This window comes from Cydia fagiglandana, chromosome 3 (genome assembly GCF_963556715.1).
Source record: "Cydia fagiglandana chromosome 3, ilCydFagi1.1, whole genome shotgun sequence".
NCBI classification, from domain to species: Eukaryota; Metazoa; Arthropoda; class Insecta; order Lepidoptera; family Tortricidae; genus Cydia; species Cydia fagiglandana.
The window spans coordinates 1,736,705-1,750,256 of record NC_085934.1 but is presented as its reverse complement, the minus strand read 5'-3'; the positions used below and the strand labels follow the sequence as shown (position 1 = coordinate 1,750,256).

Sequence of the window (13,552 nt, the reverse complement as noted above, 5' to 3'; positions counted from 1 at the left end):
ACTTCGTAAAAATATATATTATAAAAATACAAGAAAACTAATTTCAGCGTTTTTGAAAATTCATCCCCTAAGGTGGTGAAAAAGGGGTTGAAAGTTTGTATGGATATCAAAAATTTTTTCCAACGCGGGACTTGAATCTAAGTATTTGGGGATATTATTAGAAGACAGGAAAAATAATTTCAGCGTTTTGTAAAATTCACCCCCTAACAGGGATAAAAAGGGGTTGAAAGTTTAAATCCATCACAAATGCTTTGAAACTTCTTAGAAAGGCATAATAGCCGTTTACAAAAAAAAAGTAATTACAACGTTCTAGGAAATTCAACCCCTAAGGGGGTGAGAAAGGGGTGGAAAGTTTGTATTTAGATCAAATATTTTGCGAGTGCGGAACTTGAATCTTTGTAATAAGGGCATATTATTAGAATACAAGAAAAGTAACTTCAGCGTTTTTAAAAATACATTCCTTAAAAGGGTGTTGAAAAGATGTAAAATGTTGAAGATAAGATTTCACGCGGACGAAGTTGCGGGCAACAGCTAGTACCTATATATTCCTTAGCCTGGTAAAGGGTTAAGTGGCTATTTCACGATCTGTTATTAGGCAAGTCACTTTTTCTCGGGTCAAATAAGGGCATTTATATCACTTATCTCTTCGTGTTCAGAAACGGTAGGCCTATCGTGGTCGCATTTTTATCGCCTGTCATGCCATGCGTCACTTTCACACTTATGGATTTGTTAGAACGGGACAGGCATGGTGACCAATGATAACGAGCCGACCATCATAGCCCTACAGATTATAATTAATAATATGAATAGTGGGTACCAACATTTTGTATGTCTTTTTCAGAACAACGGCCTGCCACCACCAAACAAGAAAATCATGACAAAACTGAAGGCACTCACTGAAATAATAAAATCAGATCTCGCCGAAGACATTTAATAATAAAATTTGCTTATAAACATTGATATCTCGTAGCTTAGCAACTAATAACAATATTGTTATAAAATCTCCAAAATAAAAAATAAAATACGATAATCACATTTATGTACCTTTCATTTCATAATCTTAGTAATATTAAATGCCGAGTCACAATACAATAGCACATTAATAATTTTACAAATACACGTGAGAGCAAACAATCCAAACGGGTCATTTGTATGGGAAATTCATATAAAGTGATCTGTTTATATTGCTCACGAGCGTTTCCACTCTGGAATGCGTAATACTATATTTTAAATAACACTCATTCATTAGTATTATGAAAATACTTATTTTGCTGCCAAAAAGCAGCGTTAATTCGTATCATCGTCTTTTTAAAAGCTATATATTTTTATGAATATATGACGAGTTTTAAAATGACGTTTGTGACGACACTTTTTCTGTGCAATCAACAAAAAAGAGTTGATGTAGTTCCCTAACATTATTGGAAGCTACAGGGCGTTTCTTATCATAGTATTCAGCTCGATATTTTGTAAGCTGCAAGACAATTATACTATACTAGCTACCCGCCCCGGCTTCGCTCGGGTTACACAAAACTTCAACAAATTATACACCTAAACCTTCCTCAAGAATCACTCTATTGATAGGTAAAAGAGCGTACTCTCATCTTAAAGACCCTTCTGGTGTTGCGGGTGTCCATGAGCGGCGGTAATCGCTTACAATCAGGGCCCTATTTCACCAACGTGACAGGTGCGACATTTGTCGACATCACGGTTACTGACGTCACAGGCCTCCATAGGCTACGGTAACCCCTTACCATCAGACGGGGGGGTGTGGTTGTTTGCCACCAACATGTTAATTAAAAAAAACTCCACTATATCACCAGTTAATAAGTACTTAATTTGCGAAGCTAATGACAATTGTCACAAGAAATACGACAATTGTCACATAATTCCAAGTCATTTGCTGTCAAGAATTACCGAAAGTTCATTGAAATCTTGTGACAATTGTCATCATTATGATCATAAACATCACCAGAGAAATACATGTTTTTTTGCCATATAATAAAGTTTTTTTTAAATAATACAATGATGGGGACAAACCGGAATACGGCCCGCCCGATGGTAAGCGATAACCGTAACCCATGGATGTCTGTGACGTCAGCAACTATGAGACTTGTCGAATTGTAGCACCTGTCACGTTGGTGAAATAGGGGCCAGGTGATCCGTCCGCTCATTTGCCTCCTATATCATAAAAAAAAGGTGAACACCTCATGAATATCTGTTCAGTAGTTTGAGTTTATCGCGAACATACATACATACGAACACGAACAGACAGACGCGGCGGGTGATTTTGTTTTATAAGATGTAGTGACAGGACTGTTGCAACGTTGAGTGCTTATGCATTTATATGCATTTTCCTTTGAATTGTTCATGTTATAGAGCTGAGCATGTTGCTTGTCATACAGATCACCGATATAGAACAGGTTTATATGGACTTCATTTGCTGCATGAGTTCTTCGAGAGAGAGCTCCGAGGCGGCCACGGCGCCGCCCGTGCTGGACTCAGGAGTGCTGTTGTCAACCGGTATACTGTAGGCTACCTGCAACACAAGGATACCTCCATTATTACCTTGTTATTTATTAGAAGAAGAAGAATAGAATAGAAAAATTATTGCAAAAACATACAGCACCACACATATAAATTAAAAAAAAAGAGGATCTTATACACTAAACAGTTAAAACTATTAGTAGCTTAACTAACATGCAATAATAGTCGTAGTCTTGATGCTGCTATAGAGGCTACAAATGGACACCACTCAGCATATGCTCTAACATAATATATATGCTACAGCGCTGGTCTTCCGTGGAGCCCAGGGCAAGAAGATAGCTCAGAACAGTAAAGGCAGTGCAAAATGTGATTCAGTACTTAATATTTAACATAAATTAGAAACTTATACAAGAAGAAAAAGAAAAAAACAAATTTGATATGGAAGTATGGAAGTGAAGTGGAAGGTTGGGAATATGTAAATATATATAGAAGAAGTCAGGCAAAGCATGTATTTAGTTAGTATAATATTAAATATAGTGGAGCATATATACATAAAATAGGGAACTCGAATAAATAAAGAATTAGATTTATAATATAACATTTGTGAGAAAGAGAAAATGATTTAACTAAGATGCATGGAACACTAAGAACACGGCAGTTGCAAGCTGAAAAGATATTGTTTAAATTTAAGTTTAAAAGTGTGTAATGTTTTTGAGTTACGTATTGGAGGGGGTATGTTGTTCCAGCATTTCGTGGCAGAATAGCGAAAACTGCCACGAAATGCTGCACAACCACCGTGTCTTGGACAGAGAAGTCGAATGGCATCTCTCATTGGGCGGGAGGAGAACGACAACTTGTTAAAAAGGTATTGGGGCTGTTGAAATTTTACTACACCGAAAAGAAGGGTCGCAAAATGCAACGATCGACGTGCTTCCATTTTCAAAATCTTACCACTGTTAAGATAAGGGGTGACATGAGTACGTGGAGGGATGGGGAAACAGAAACGGGCACAAGCTCACTTGCTCACTATTACTCTATTTTATTTAGTTGCAACGCTTGAAGCCAGCAAAAAGTAGACTTTATCTTACATTTTCACCATTAAAGCACTCGGCGACAGCGATCGGACCTTTTGTTCCCACCTATGGTCAGGCGTGGCTCACTCCGCGATTTCGTCGCTTTGCTACAGGTAGCTATAAGTACGTCCGTTCGACCCCAATTTTGGGGTTTTGCCATAAGCCGCGCGTGGCGCTGTCGCCACCTAGCGGCCATATCTGTGCTGATTGTGATAGACGCGTTTTGTTAGAGAGTGAGTCTTCTGTACCTAGTACTATTATTTATTCTGTGCTATGGTTGCCGCCGCCGCCGTCGCCATTTATTTCAGATACAAAACCTGCGACTCGGTTGCCTCAAGCGTCAGTGTGTCAAGTGATTTAGGGAATACAGTCAGCAACAATAGTTACTAGGCGGGCGAGGTGTTCAAAATGATCTTGACGCGACTTTATTGTTAAGAGAATAAGAGCGCGTCAAGGTAATTTGAACACCTCGCCCGCTTAGCAACTTCTGCTGCTGACTGTAGGTACATATAATGATAACTAGTTGTACATGAGTATCTATGTACTGACCTGTACACCATCAACTAGCTTCAAATTGGACGTATCTTCATCTTCAGGACAATTTTCATCCACCAAACTGATTCCTGGAAAAAACATAGCGATGATTAGTGACTTTATTATTAATACTACTGCAATATTCTGCCGCCAGAGTGCAGCACTGGCGCCTAACCATAGAGTAACTTATACACACTGTGCCTTAACACTGTTTGATGACAAGTTTTCAGAGACAATAAAATATGACATTGATGCATGAAGGGGATTTGTTAACAAGGGCCCTCCGAGAAACGCGAAAATCGAAATTCAGCTATCCGCCTCTTTATCGCTCTAATATGCAAGTGATAGAGAGGTTAGATAACAAAATGTCGACTCTCACGCTTCGCGGTAAACCCCCAGACTGTGATGGATCGTATTATTAGGTTGTTCCATTAAAAATGAAATAATAAACCAAAGAACGAAAAAGAACGTAATAATACCGGTATTTTTGTATGGAGCAAACACCGGTTTCCGACCCCTGGGGGCCTACCGCCAAAACCGAATTCCGCAAATTGCGGGGATCTTTCTCTTTTACCCCAGTGAAGGCGTAATAAGAGTGACAGAGAAAACTGCCCGCAATTTGCGAACTTCGATTTTCGCGGTTGTAGCCCTGGTGACCTACCACGAAGTTTATTTTACACAATGACATCCAAAAAAAACTATAATGTAGATGTTTACCCCATTCGTTGTCAGCATGGACTGGGCCCGCGTCCTCGGTGACCTCAGTGGCGACCTCTACCTGCGGCCGCGCTCGCGCCTCGATCTGCCGCGTGCGACAGTGGTTGTCATCGCATTGCGTGTTCGGCTGAAGATAAATAAAAGAAAAGCTACACTTTTTAGTTGACCAATTCGCAGTGTATCTTTTATATAACAACACTTTCGCTTTTAGTCCAATTTGCTAAACTTCTCTAAATATAAGTCCCGTTCGCAGATTGCCTGTTTTGCAAAATGTCCCATCCGTCCCATCCACATCTTTTTTTTTAATTATGAATGGGCTTACTCATGGCCACAGACTACACACACATCTGATTCAACACACACAGACACATCTCATCATTATCATTGAGACATCTGATTAAATGAAGCCTACCGTGTTTAATGGTTATTTGTTTTACAAGGGGGCAAAGTTGTTGTTTAACCGCTCGTGCTAATGTTGATACCCGAGCAAGCGAAAGATTCCAAAATTGAACCACGAGCGTAGCGAGTGGTTCGAAAAATGGAATCTTGAGCGTTGCGAGGGTTTTAAAGCACGAGGGTTAAACAAAATTTGCCCCCTAGTGAAACACAAAATTTTTCACCACACCAACCCGAAGCAAATATTAAATGTAAAATATCAAACAAAATCATATCCAAATTAATGTTATTAAATATTTTTCATCCAAAATCATCATTTAAAAGTCAATTCTACCAGCAAACATAAGAAAACAATTCAAAATTGATATTTGATTACTTTGCCTCACATGTGAATAAAATGCAACTTTCCTATCCGTTTCTGAAGTGCAAAGTAAGCCTTTCCAAGCTGGTGTGGTGAAAAAAACATTACTCTCCTAGGCATCGTGCAGTCCGGTATAAAAGGACCAATTTTATCAGAGATATAAAAAGGGGCATTATGTAAACGTAACTCACGTTTGAGAGAGAGACATTTAGGAAATCAGAAAAAAAATATGACGAGATAGGCGGCAAATTTAAAAAATGTAGGCGCGGTGAAATTTCAATTTTGCGCCTTTTTCTACTGACAAGATCTGCTTGACCAGCTATAATAGGTATTTTCTGAGCGTATTTTTTTTGGATGAACTAATTTGACAAAGGATTGAAAAAGACGTTTTTCAGACAGACAGGTATCACAGGTATTATCTTATCTTACCTTTAAGCTCATCATGGGGAAGAAGTCTGTAAGAGCGCTGTAACCCAGGTAGTGGCTGACCGTTCCAAACCCTAGTAGCTGCTTCAGTGTGTTTTGTACTGGAACAATTTAAAAAGTAACTTTAAAGCCGTAACACACTATCGCACCGCACCAAGGTCACGGAGCGGTGCGGTAGTGTGTTACTGCTATTATTAAATACAACCCATAGACAAATCTTCATGGAATCTATTAGGCATTAGGCACCTCCAGCCGATCGCTGATCTGCGAAATCGACTCCACACTCGCGTTCGCGGCTTTGCGCCACGATTCGGGCACGAGTATGGAGGGGGCTATAGGGTGACGCAAATGTTTGCGTGTATTGGTTTACTATTTGGTACCTATAGAAGAAAGTAAGCCAATGGGAATCGAGCTCTTTGAATGTTCTATCACCGTATAATACACTTACCAAGGAATCCGGCGACGATGCCCATAGTAGTAGGTAAACTGGCCGCGCACACGCCCTCGCGTTTTAGTGTGCGCTCGTCGATTTTAGACGCCACCACTAGTGGGGGTGCACACTACAACAAAGAACACATTATATTAGGAGTTCTGTAAGTGGGTACCAGACGAGTAAATTTTTCACAATCTGATTAAATTAACAATTTAATTGTGCGGTATGGGCGGAGAAATTATATAAACAATCAAATTACCAATTTAATTTCTGATCTAATTGGTGATTCGATTGTTTCATCTGTAACGGGCCAGAATTAAATTTTGAGTTGAACCCACAGACAAAATATCCTCTAGACTGAGCATAGTCGCGCTACCCCCGCTGCCACGCATACGGCATACGGTAATTTTACTCCATGTTCGAGTCGAAAGTGTCTTTGTGTGACGTCCGTGAACTCGTTCGTCGTTTGAACGGACCAATCACGACACGGGACTTAGCTCACCTCGTCCCGCGCACCCCCTCATTTCTGACAGCATCGGTTGCATGAAATAATTGCTCTAAACTACGTCTAGAGGATTCCTAGTCTATGGTTGAACCGAAATCGTTCAAGAAAACAGGCGTCATTTCGGTGGATGTCAATAATTAAATATTTGTGTAAATTTTCTCATGCTTACTTTCATTACCCAAGACAGCTTCTAAGAAATAGGTTTCCATAATCTGAGACTGCCAGCATTTCTTAGCATAAAGAAAAAAACAGATCAAAATTCGCAATTTTATTTCACAGTAGGTGGTTCCACAAAATATTTCTATGCCTACGAAGAAATATGTTTTGATTAATTTTCGCATACATCTTTGTTATGCTCATTATTAAACATTAGTTTGTCTCTTACTCTTTCGGTGTGAGTCTCATTAGCACGTGCACATTTCTCACTTACCTAATCGGGACTAAAAGCAACTTGTACAATTTGTACAACATAAGCGCTTCCATTTTGGAATGCCTATAACATAACTTGAGTTATAATAACATTGTGTAATATAAGACTCATGACCTTATGAAGTGGTCAGTTTACTTTTTCTACTTCTAACGGATGATAAAAAGTTATTACACAAATTAAATCTCATATTTCAGTACCATGTCGATCAGCTTTATTTATCTGTACAGAGTTCCTTTTCAGCAGTCCCAACTGTCCTTCCAACAAGACGTCCGTGATGGCTTTCTTCGCAAAGATCTGCTGCCTCGCATTCAACTTTCTCAACTCCGTAGCCATCACTTTACCCCACAAGTCAAATTCATCCTCTTCATGCACTGCAGAAGTCTGTAGCACACTTGCTTGCTGTGACTGTTTGTTTGGTGTGGTGGTGCGGTAAATTAATTTCGGAGTTGATTTTTCTGAGGTTTTTGAGGCACGCGGTGGTGGCGGGCTTGGAGTGTCATTTTCCCAGTACTTTACGTCGCTTTCTGGTATTTCTAAGTGTTCCACATCTTCCAAATGGTCTTCCTATAGAAAATAATAAGTTTATTAACAATGGCGAATTAAGGTGACAAAAATCTGGTATATGAATTTCTATAAAATATGAGTACTTTATCATCACTTGAAACTTGAATAATTATGTCTAAATTTATCACTGTTAATTTAAAAAAAATTAAATTCTTGGCTAGTCCTTTTTATAAACTACACTCCAGTCAAAACCTTTTATTAAATATTGACAGTGGCGGATTTGCAGTCTTTGCCGCCCTAGGCCCCAGGCCCTGTAGCCGCCCCTTTCAAGGCACCCATAATATTGACTACATTTTGAGTTATTTCTTGTTACCATCAGCGAATTTTTTGTCACAATTGGGCGCCCCTAAATATCTTGCCGCCCTAGGCCCGGGCCTACTGTGCCTTAGGGTAAATCCGCCACTGAATATTGATGTCTCATACTGATGATATGAATAGTATTGAATAGTATAGTTAATCTTGGTTACAGGAACAATAAAATTGATCATATAACAATCATTATTTATTGGTGCTCTCATTGCCATTATAAACGGTTTTGACTGTACTTAGTACTTTAAAAAAAAACATACCTCTTGGTCGTCAAAGGAGTCAGCCACACTTATTTCCATTTCTTCACATTTCAGCTCATCATAAGTTGCATCGACATCAATTTCGTTTTCCACCTCCTCTGACCCATACACAAATTTCATCTCATTATACCAGTACACATTCGGCGGAGGATCGCCTGGCTTTAGCCTCGCACTATATTTTCTGTAATTCGACCTCAGCGAGTTCAATTTTCTCTTCATATCGTGCAAGCTTGCCGTTGGATAATGCTCTCTGTACTTCTTCAACAATACCAGATAACATTTCTTCTTCATGTTATGGTCACGGTAACTTTCGCATTTCGTATTCCATAGCGTCGGTAGCAGTTTGTAATGTTTTATGAATTCAATAGTGAATTGTCTGTCCTTTTTCGTTGCACTAGTCATTATTAAGTTTTCGATTTGAAACTTTTTGGAAGTTCAAATATGCGGCGGGTTAGGGATCGAGTAGACAGCTAAACACCATCAATATGATTCAATCAATATAACCATCAACTTATCATCAATCTTCGTTGGCATTCCAATCGTAAAATGGCGATCGCGTCAATTTTATATCACTTCATCGAAACAACGATGTTCGGGGATGTATTTATCACACTTTTTTTCACTTGTTTTTAGTAGCCCAAAAACGATTTAACACATTTTTTTTTTTACTTTTATTGTGTTGATAATTTATTGACAATATTTATACTGGGTCAAGCAAATCTTGTCAGTAGCAAACGGCGGCAAATTTGAAAAATCGCGGGTTAGCAACACTGTGTTCGAATAATTCGAAAATTGCGTGTCATCTGTGTTTTATCTGTGGAATGTGGATCGCGAATGACAGCCATCATCTTGTTTGTTTACAAATGGTTTACAATGTTTACATTCTGAATCGATTCTATTTCAAGAGATATTTCTGCTGTGTCACCATTAAATACCAATATATTAAATAAGACTGTGCTTAATTAATGCTAAGGTGCCTACAATAATGCCTACAGTGCCAACTGAGAAATCTAATAAAATATGAAAATCCAGTATGACATCTACCTGCTGAAGCAATGATTTTATTCATACATTCTTGTTTAACGGCATAGTCCATTTACAATTTTATTTTGAGATCTTCAAATTAGTTAATCATTTTTATAAACATCACACACCGCTTTTAAATTGTCCGTCCATACGTAATTAATAACCATTTCAAACATTTTCAATAGAGAATCCGCGAGTGACAATTTGAATTGACGTACGTGACAAGGCGCGCTCAGCGGAAAAAAATGTTTTGGTTCGATGTACATTGTACATTGCTGCTTTTCTTAGCGCAATACTACTCTTTGAGTGTTGCCCTACTTTAGTTTGCTTTACATTGCTACTGACAAGATTTGCTTGACGCACTATATGTATGTATTTATCGTCCATACTTTCGTGTGATGAGTTGACGTCGAAAATATTTTTCTTCTGACGTTTAAATGCGCAGTGTTGCCAGTTTTGAAAATAATAATATATGTCTGAGTTTCCATTTGCAAAGATAGGTAGAATGTTATGGAAACCAATTTGTCAGTCAGTAAGAATCAGGAAAGCTATACTCATCCTTTTCTTTTGGGTGCTAGTACTAGTGTAAGACAAAGATAGTATGATTCATTCTGTCTATGATCGAAATGAGACAGTCCTTGTCCAAACTGTGTTATAGAGTTAATGGTTAGACAGACAAAATGGTTAGACCTTAGAGCATTTATACTTGGTCAAGCAAATCTTGTCAGTAGAAAAAGGCGCGAAATTCAAATTTTCTATGGGACGATAACCCTTCGCGCCTACATTTTTCAAATTTGCCGCCTTTTTCTACTGACAAGATCTGCTTGACGCAGTATAATAAATGCTGTATAGTTCAATTTATTTGTTAATGAGATGAATTTAATTAAAACTTTGAACGCAATTAACTATCATAAAAATCAATTAATAATATGACTTCAACACTTATCTTGTAACTCGTTACGACAAAGGAAATGATTTATATTATAAATCCTTTAAATTTTATTAAATTAACATGATTATTTAGACGACGCCAAAAAATGTGTTCATCAATGATGATTGATGAATTAACCACATTAATTAAATTAAACGTTTTCCAGTTTTGTCTTTGTGTGTCATCACACTCATCACACACAGACACAAAACTGGAAAACGTTTAATCTAATTAATGTGCTTAATTAGTACTTGCACATGTAATGTTTGCACATGTGTCCTTAATTAGTAATTGTCCAACCAATTTCTAGTAAACGGCAGTAAAAAGTAGTTAAGGTAAGGTATATTCGGGTAATTACGAATGTCGAAAACCGTTGGATAATTCCGAAAACGGACTCTTATTATGATGGAATTTTGGGTCATTTTCATCTGATTTTCGGAATTATCCGACATACGAAATTACCCGAATACACCTTACTAAAGAATGCCCAAGCCGGACGAGGCAACGTGGCCCCTTTGAAGCAAGTAACTAAAAGCTCAGTATACTTGTGTTACCAAAAGTGGTCAAGTTATTGATTTGTACATAACAGCACCACATACTATTTTTTGTCAATGCACACTCAAATCGCTTGGCCCACTCGCTTTTTTATACTTTTGTTTACACAAATACACAATATATGCGCCATAAACTGAGCAAGTGTCTCATACGCGCTTAGTGTGAAATAAAACTTTAAATTACTCACAGCAAAACAGGCGGTCACTCCAGGTACAATAAACTGTATATGCCCCGACACAGCATTCTCACTGACTCCGCTTTCAAACCATTTCTGGTTGAGCTCGTTGCAGGCTGTGTTGATGGCCATTCGGGCCTCGAAGTTGTCCACGCAGCTGAGGACCAGATCCACGGGGCCCCCGGTCAAACTGCCAGTGCTGTAAACAAAATATATAAGTTTTTTAATTACTCTTACTTTGGGAATCAGCAACGGAACACAGGTGGCACATTACTTTTGACTGTCTTTTTAGGGTTCCGTACCCAAAGGGTAAAACGGGACCCTATTACTAAGACTTCGCTGTTCGTCCGTCCGTCCGTCCGTCCGTCCGTCCGTCCGTCCGTCCGTCCGTCCGTCCGCCCGTCCGTCCGTCCGTCCGTCCGTCTGTCACCAGGCTGTATCTCACGAACCGTGATAGCTAGACAGTTAAAATTTTCACAGATGATTTATTTCTGTTGCCGCTATAACAACAAATACTAAAAACAGAATAAAATAAAGATTTAAATGGGGCTCCCATACAACAAACGTGATTTTTGACCAAAGTTAAGCAACGTCGGGAGTGGTCAGTACTTGGATGGGTGACCGTTTTTTTTGCTTTTTTTTGCATTATTGTACGGAACCCTTCGTGCGCGAGTCCGACTCGCACTTGCCCGGTTTTTTCATTGTTTATAAAATTGAACGGCCCTAAACATAATGCAATAAAACATTTTGTAATCCAGTTTCCATTCCAGTAAGTACAACAATATTTAATACAAAAACAGTAAGAAAATAATAGTCAAAAATTTTGCATTAACTACCTTCGGCATCATAACATTAGGTCTAGGTATAGTAATACTAATAAAAGAAATGAACATTATTTACACTTTTTAAAAATAATAGTTAAGGTCTACCTAATAGCATCACAGAACTTCTGGAAATTCTCCACCATTGTGATATTGTAGTTGTACGCATCAATGGCGACATCAGGGTTAATATTCTGCAGTGTGGCGGCGGCCGCAGCTACCTTGCTGAGCCCGGCTTGGTGCGGTTGGAAGAAGAGCCGGTTCATGTTCGCCAGCTCTACTTTGTCATAGTCAAAAAGGATTAACTGAAAGAAGAAGGAAACACTTGCGTCAACTGCATCAGTTTTATTAAAGGTTTATTTCTGAGTAATTGCTGCCCCAAATTAAGACAATTAGCTCAAAGAAATAAAAAAAATAATTGAGAAAAAGTTGTCATTCAAACAACTCAATTTGCTCAAAAATTCAAAGTTTTATATTATATAGTCCAGCTCATGAATACATAGTATTCCTGCTTTTTCTTAATACAAAAATAATACACTTGTTTACATTATAAGCCCTTTAAGTAACTACCATGACTAGAAACAATTACAACCTACCAAAATAACCACACAACCAAGCTGGAAGAGTTTGTAAAAACAAATAAATGTACCTTCCCAATGCCACAACGGGTGAGCATCTCTGCAGTGACACTGCCGACACCACCAACACCGACTACTGCCACTGACAGCTCACGGATCTTCTCGTAGTTGTCCACTATACCCATCCTCTTTAATGCCATGAGACGACTGAAACATTTGATATTAACATCTACAACGTTCCTACACATTACTTAAGAGAGGAAACCAGAGGTTCTACCACAAAACACGATGGATGTGTTGCATCTCTGTCGCACTGTCAACATGTCAAAGAGTGACTAGTAAATTTGAAAAAATACACTATAAACTCAATAGTACGAAAAGGAATTCGAACCCACAACATCCAATTGAGAACCTTTTGATGTCACAATATTTAAATTTTATTGCCATGTATAGATTGGATTTTTATATTGTAATAGCCGAGTCGATTCCTGTTGTGGTAATTAAAAAAGTCACGTCAAGGGACAGAACACTTCTGAGGGATAGTTTCGTTTTGGTTTAATGCATTCAAAACTTAGTAAACAGATTTTGGAGTGACCTAAACAAGAGTCATTTTTTAAACATGTTCTAATAAACATTCACCATTGTAACAACGGATGATAAGAAAGATCAAATTAAATACTGGTTAGAAGACGAATAAATTAATTGTTAATGGGTTATAAAACGTATAACTGGCGAAATACCTGTAGGGATTAGAATCCACAACTTCGGACGACATAACGTCAATTTTCTGCCGCACTGGGCCCGCGCTTCCTTGGATGGCCGCTAGTTTGGCCTCCAACTCTTGCACTTTCTTCTGTAATTCTTCGACAGTAGACATTTTTCTGTGAAATATCCTGAATTTAGCAGAAAATCTATCGAGACTATCGAGAGCAACTACCCAGCTGGCTAGCTGAGTTGTCAAGTGAAGTGTCAAG

General features: G+C 38.4%; 3 protein-coding genes across 3 annotated transcripts in view; 1 reads left to right on the top strand and 2 right to left on the bottom strand.

Moving 5' to 3' along the window:
- Nucleotides 1-954, top strand: part of LOC134680426 (mutS protein homolog 5-like) — a 19,852-nt gene extending 18,898 nt beyond the window's left edge. The window contains exon 21 of the mRNA XM_063539557.1: nucleotides 842-954. Within this exon, the coding sequence (XP_063395627.1) occupies nucleotides 842-934 (93 nt within the window). The 3' untranslated portion in view covers nucleotides 935-954. The remainder of the gene's footprint in view (nucleotides 1-841) is intronic.
- On the bottom strand, nucleotides 916-13,552 carry LOC134679827 (ubiquitin-like modifier-activating enzyme 5). Its single transcript, XM_063538726.1, has 9 exons — nucleotides 13,319-13,552; nucleotides 12,650-12,785; nucleotides 12,109-12,305; nucleotides 11,192-11,378; nucleotides 6,440-6,551; nucleotides 5,995-6,092; nucleotides 4,809-4,935; nucleotides 4,107-4,180; nucleotides 916-2,536 (listed from the first exon to the last, which is right to left on the bottom strand). Exons 1-9 carry the CDS (start codon nucleotides 13,453-13,455, stop codon nucleotides 2,423-2,425), a joined length of 1,182 nt encoding a protein of 393 aa, XP_063394796.1. The 5' UTR covers nucleotides 13,456-13,552; the 3' UTR covers nucleotides 916-2,422.
- Nucleotides 7,272-9,190, bottom strand: LOC134680482 (uncharacterized). Its single transcript, XM_063539613.1, has 2 exons — nucleotides 8,493-9,190; nucleotides 7,272-7,923 (listed from the first exon to the last, which is right to left on the bottom strand). Exons 1-2 carry the CDS (start codon nucleotides 8,892-8,894, stop codon nucleotides 7,543-7,545), a joined length of 783 nt encoding a protein of 260 aa, XP_063395683.1. The 5' UTR covers nucleotides 8,895-9,190; the 3' UTR covers nucleotides 7,272-7,542.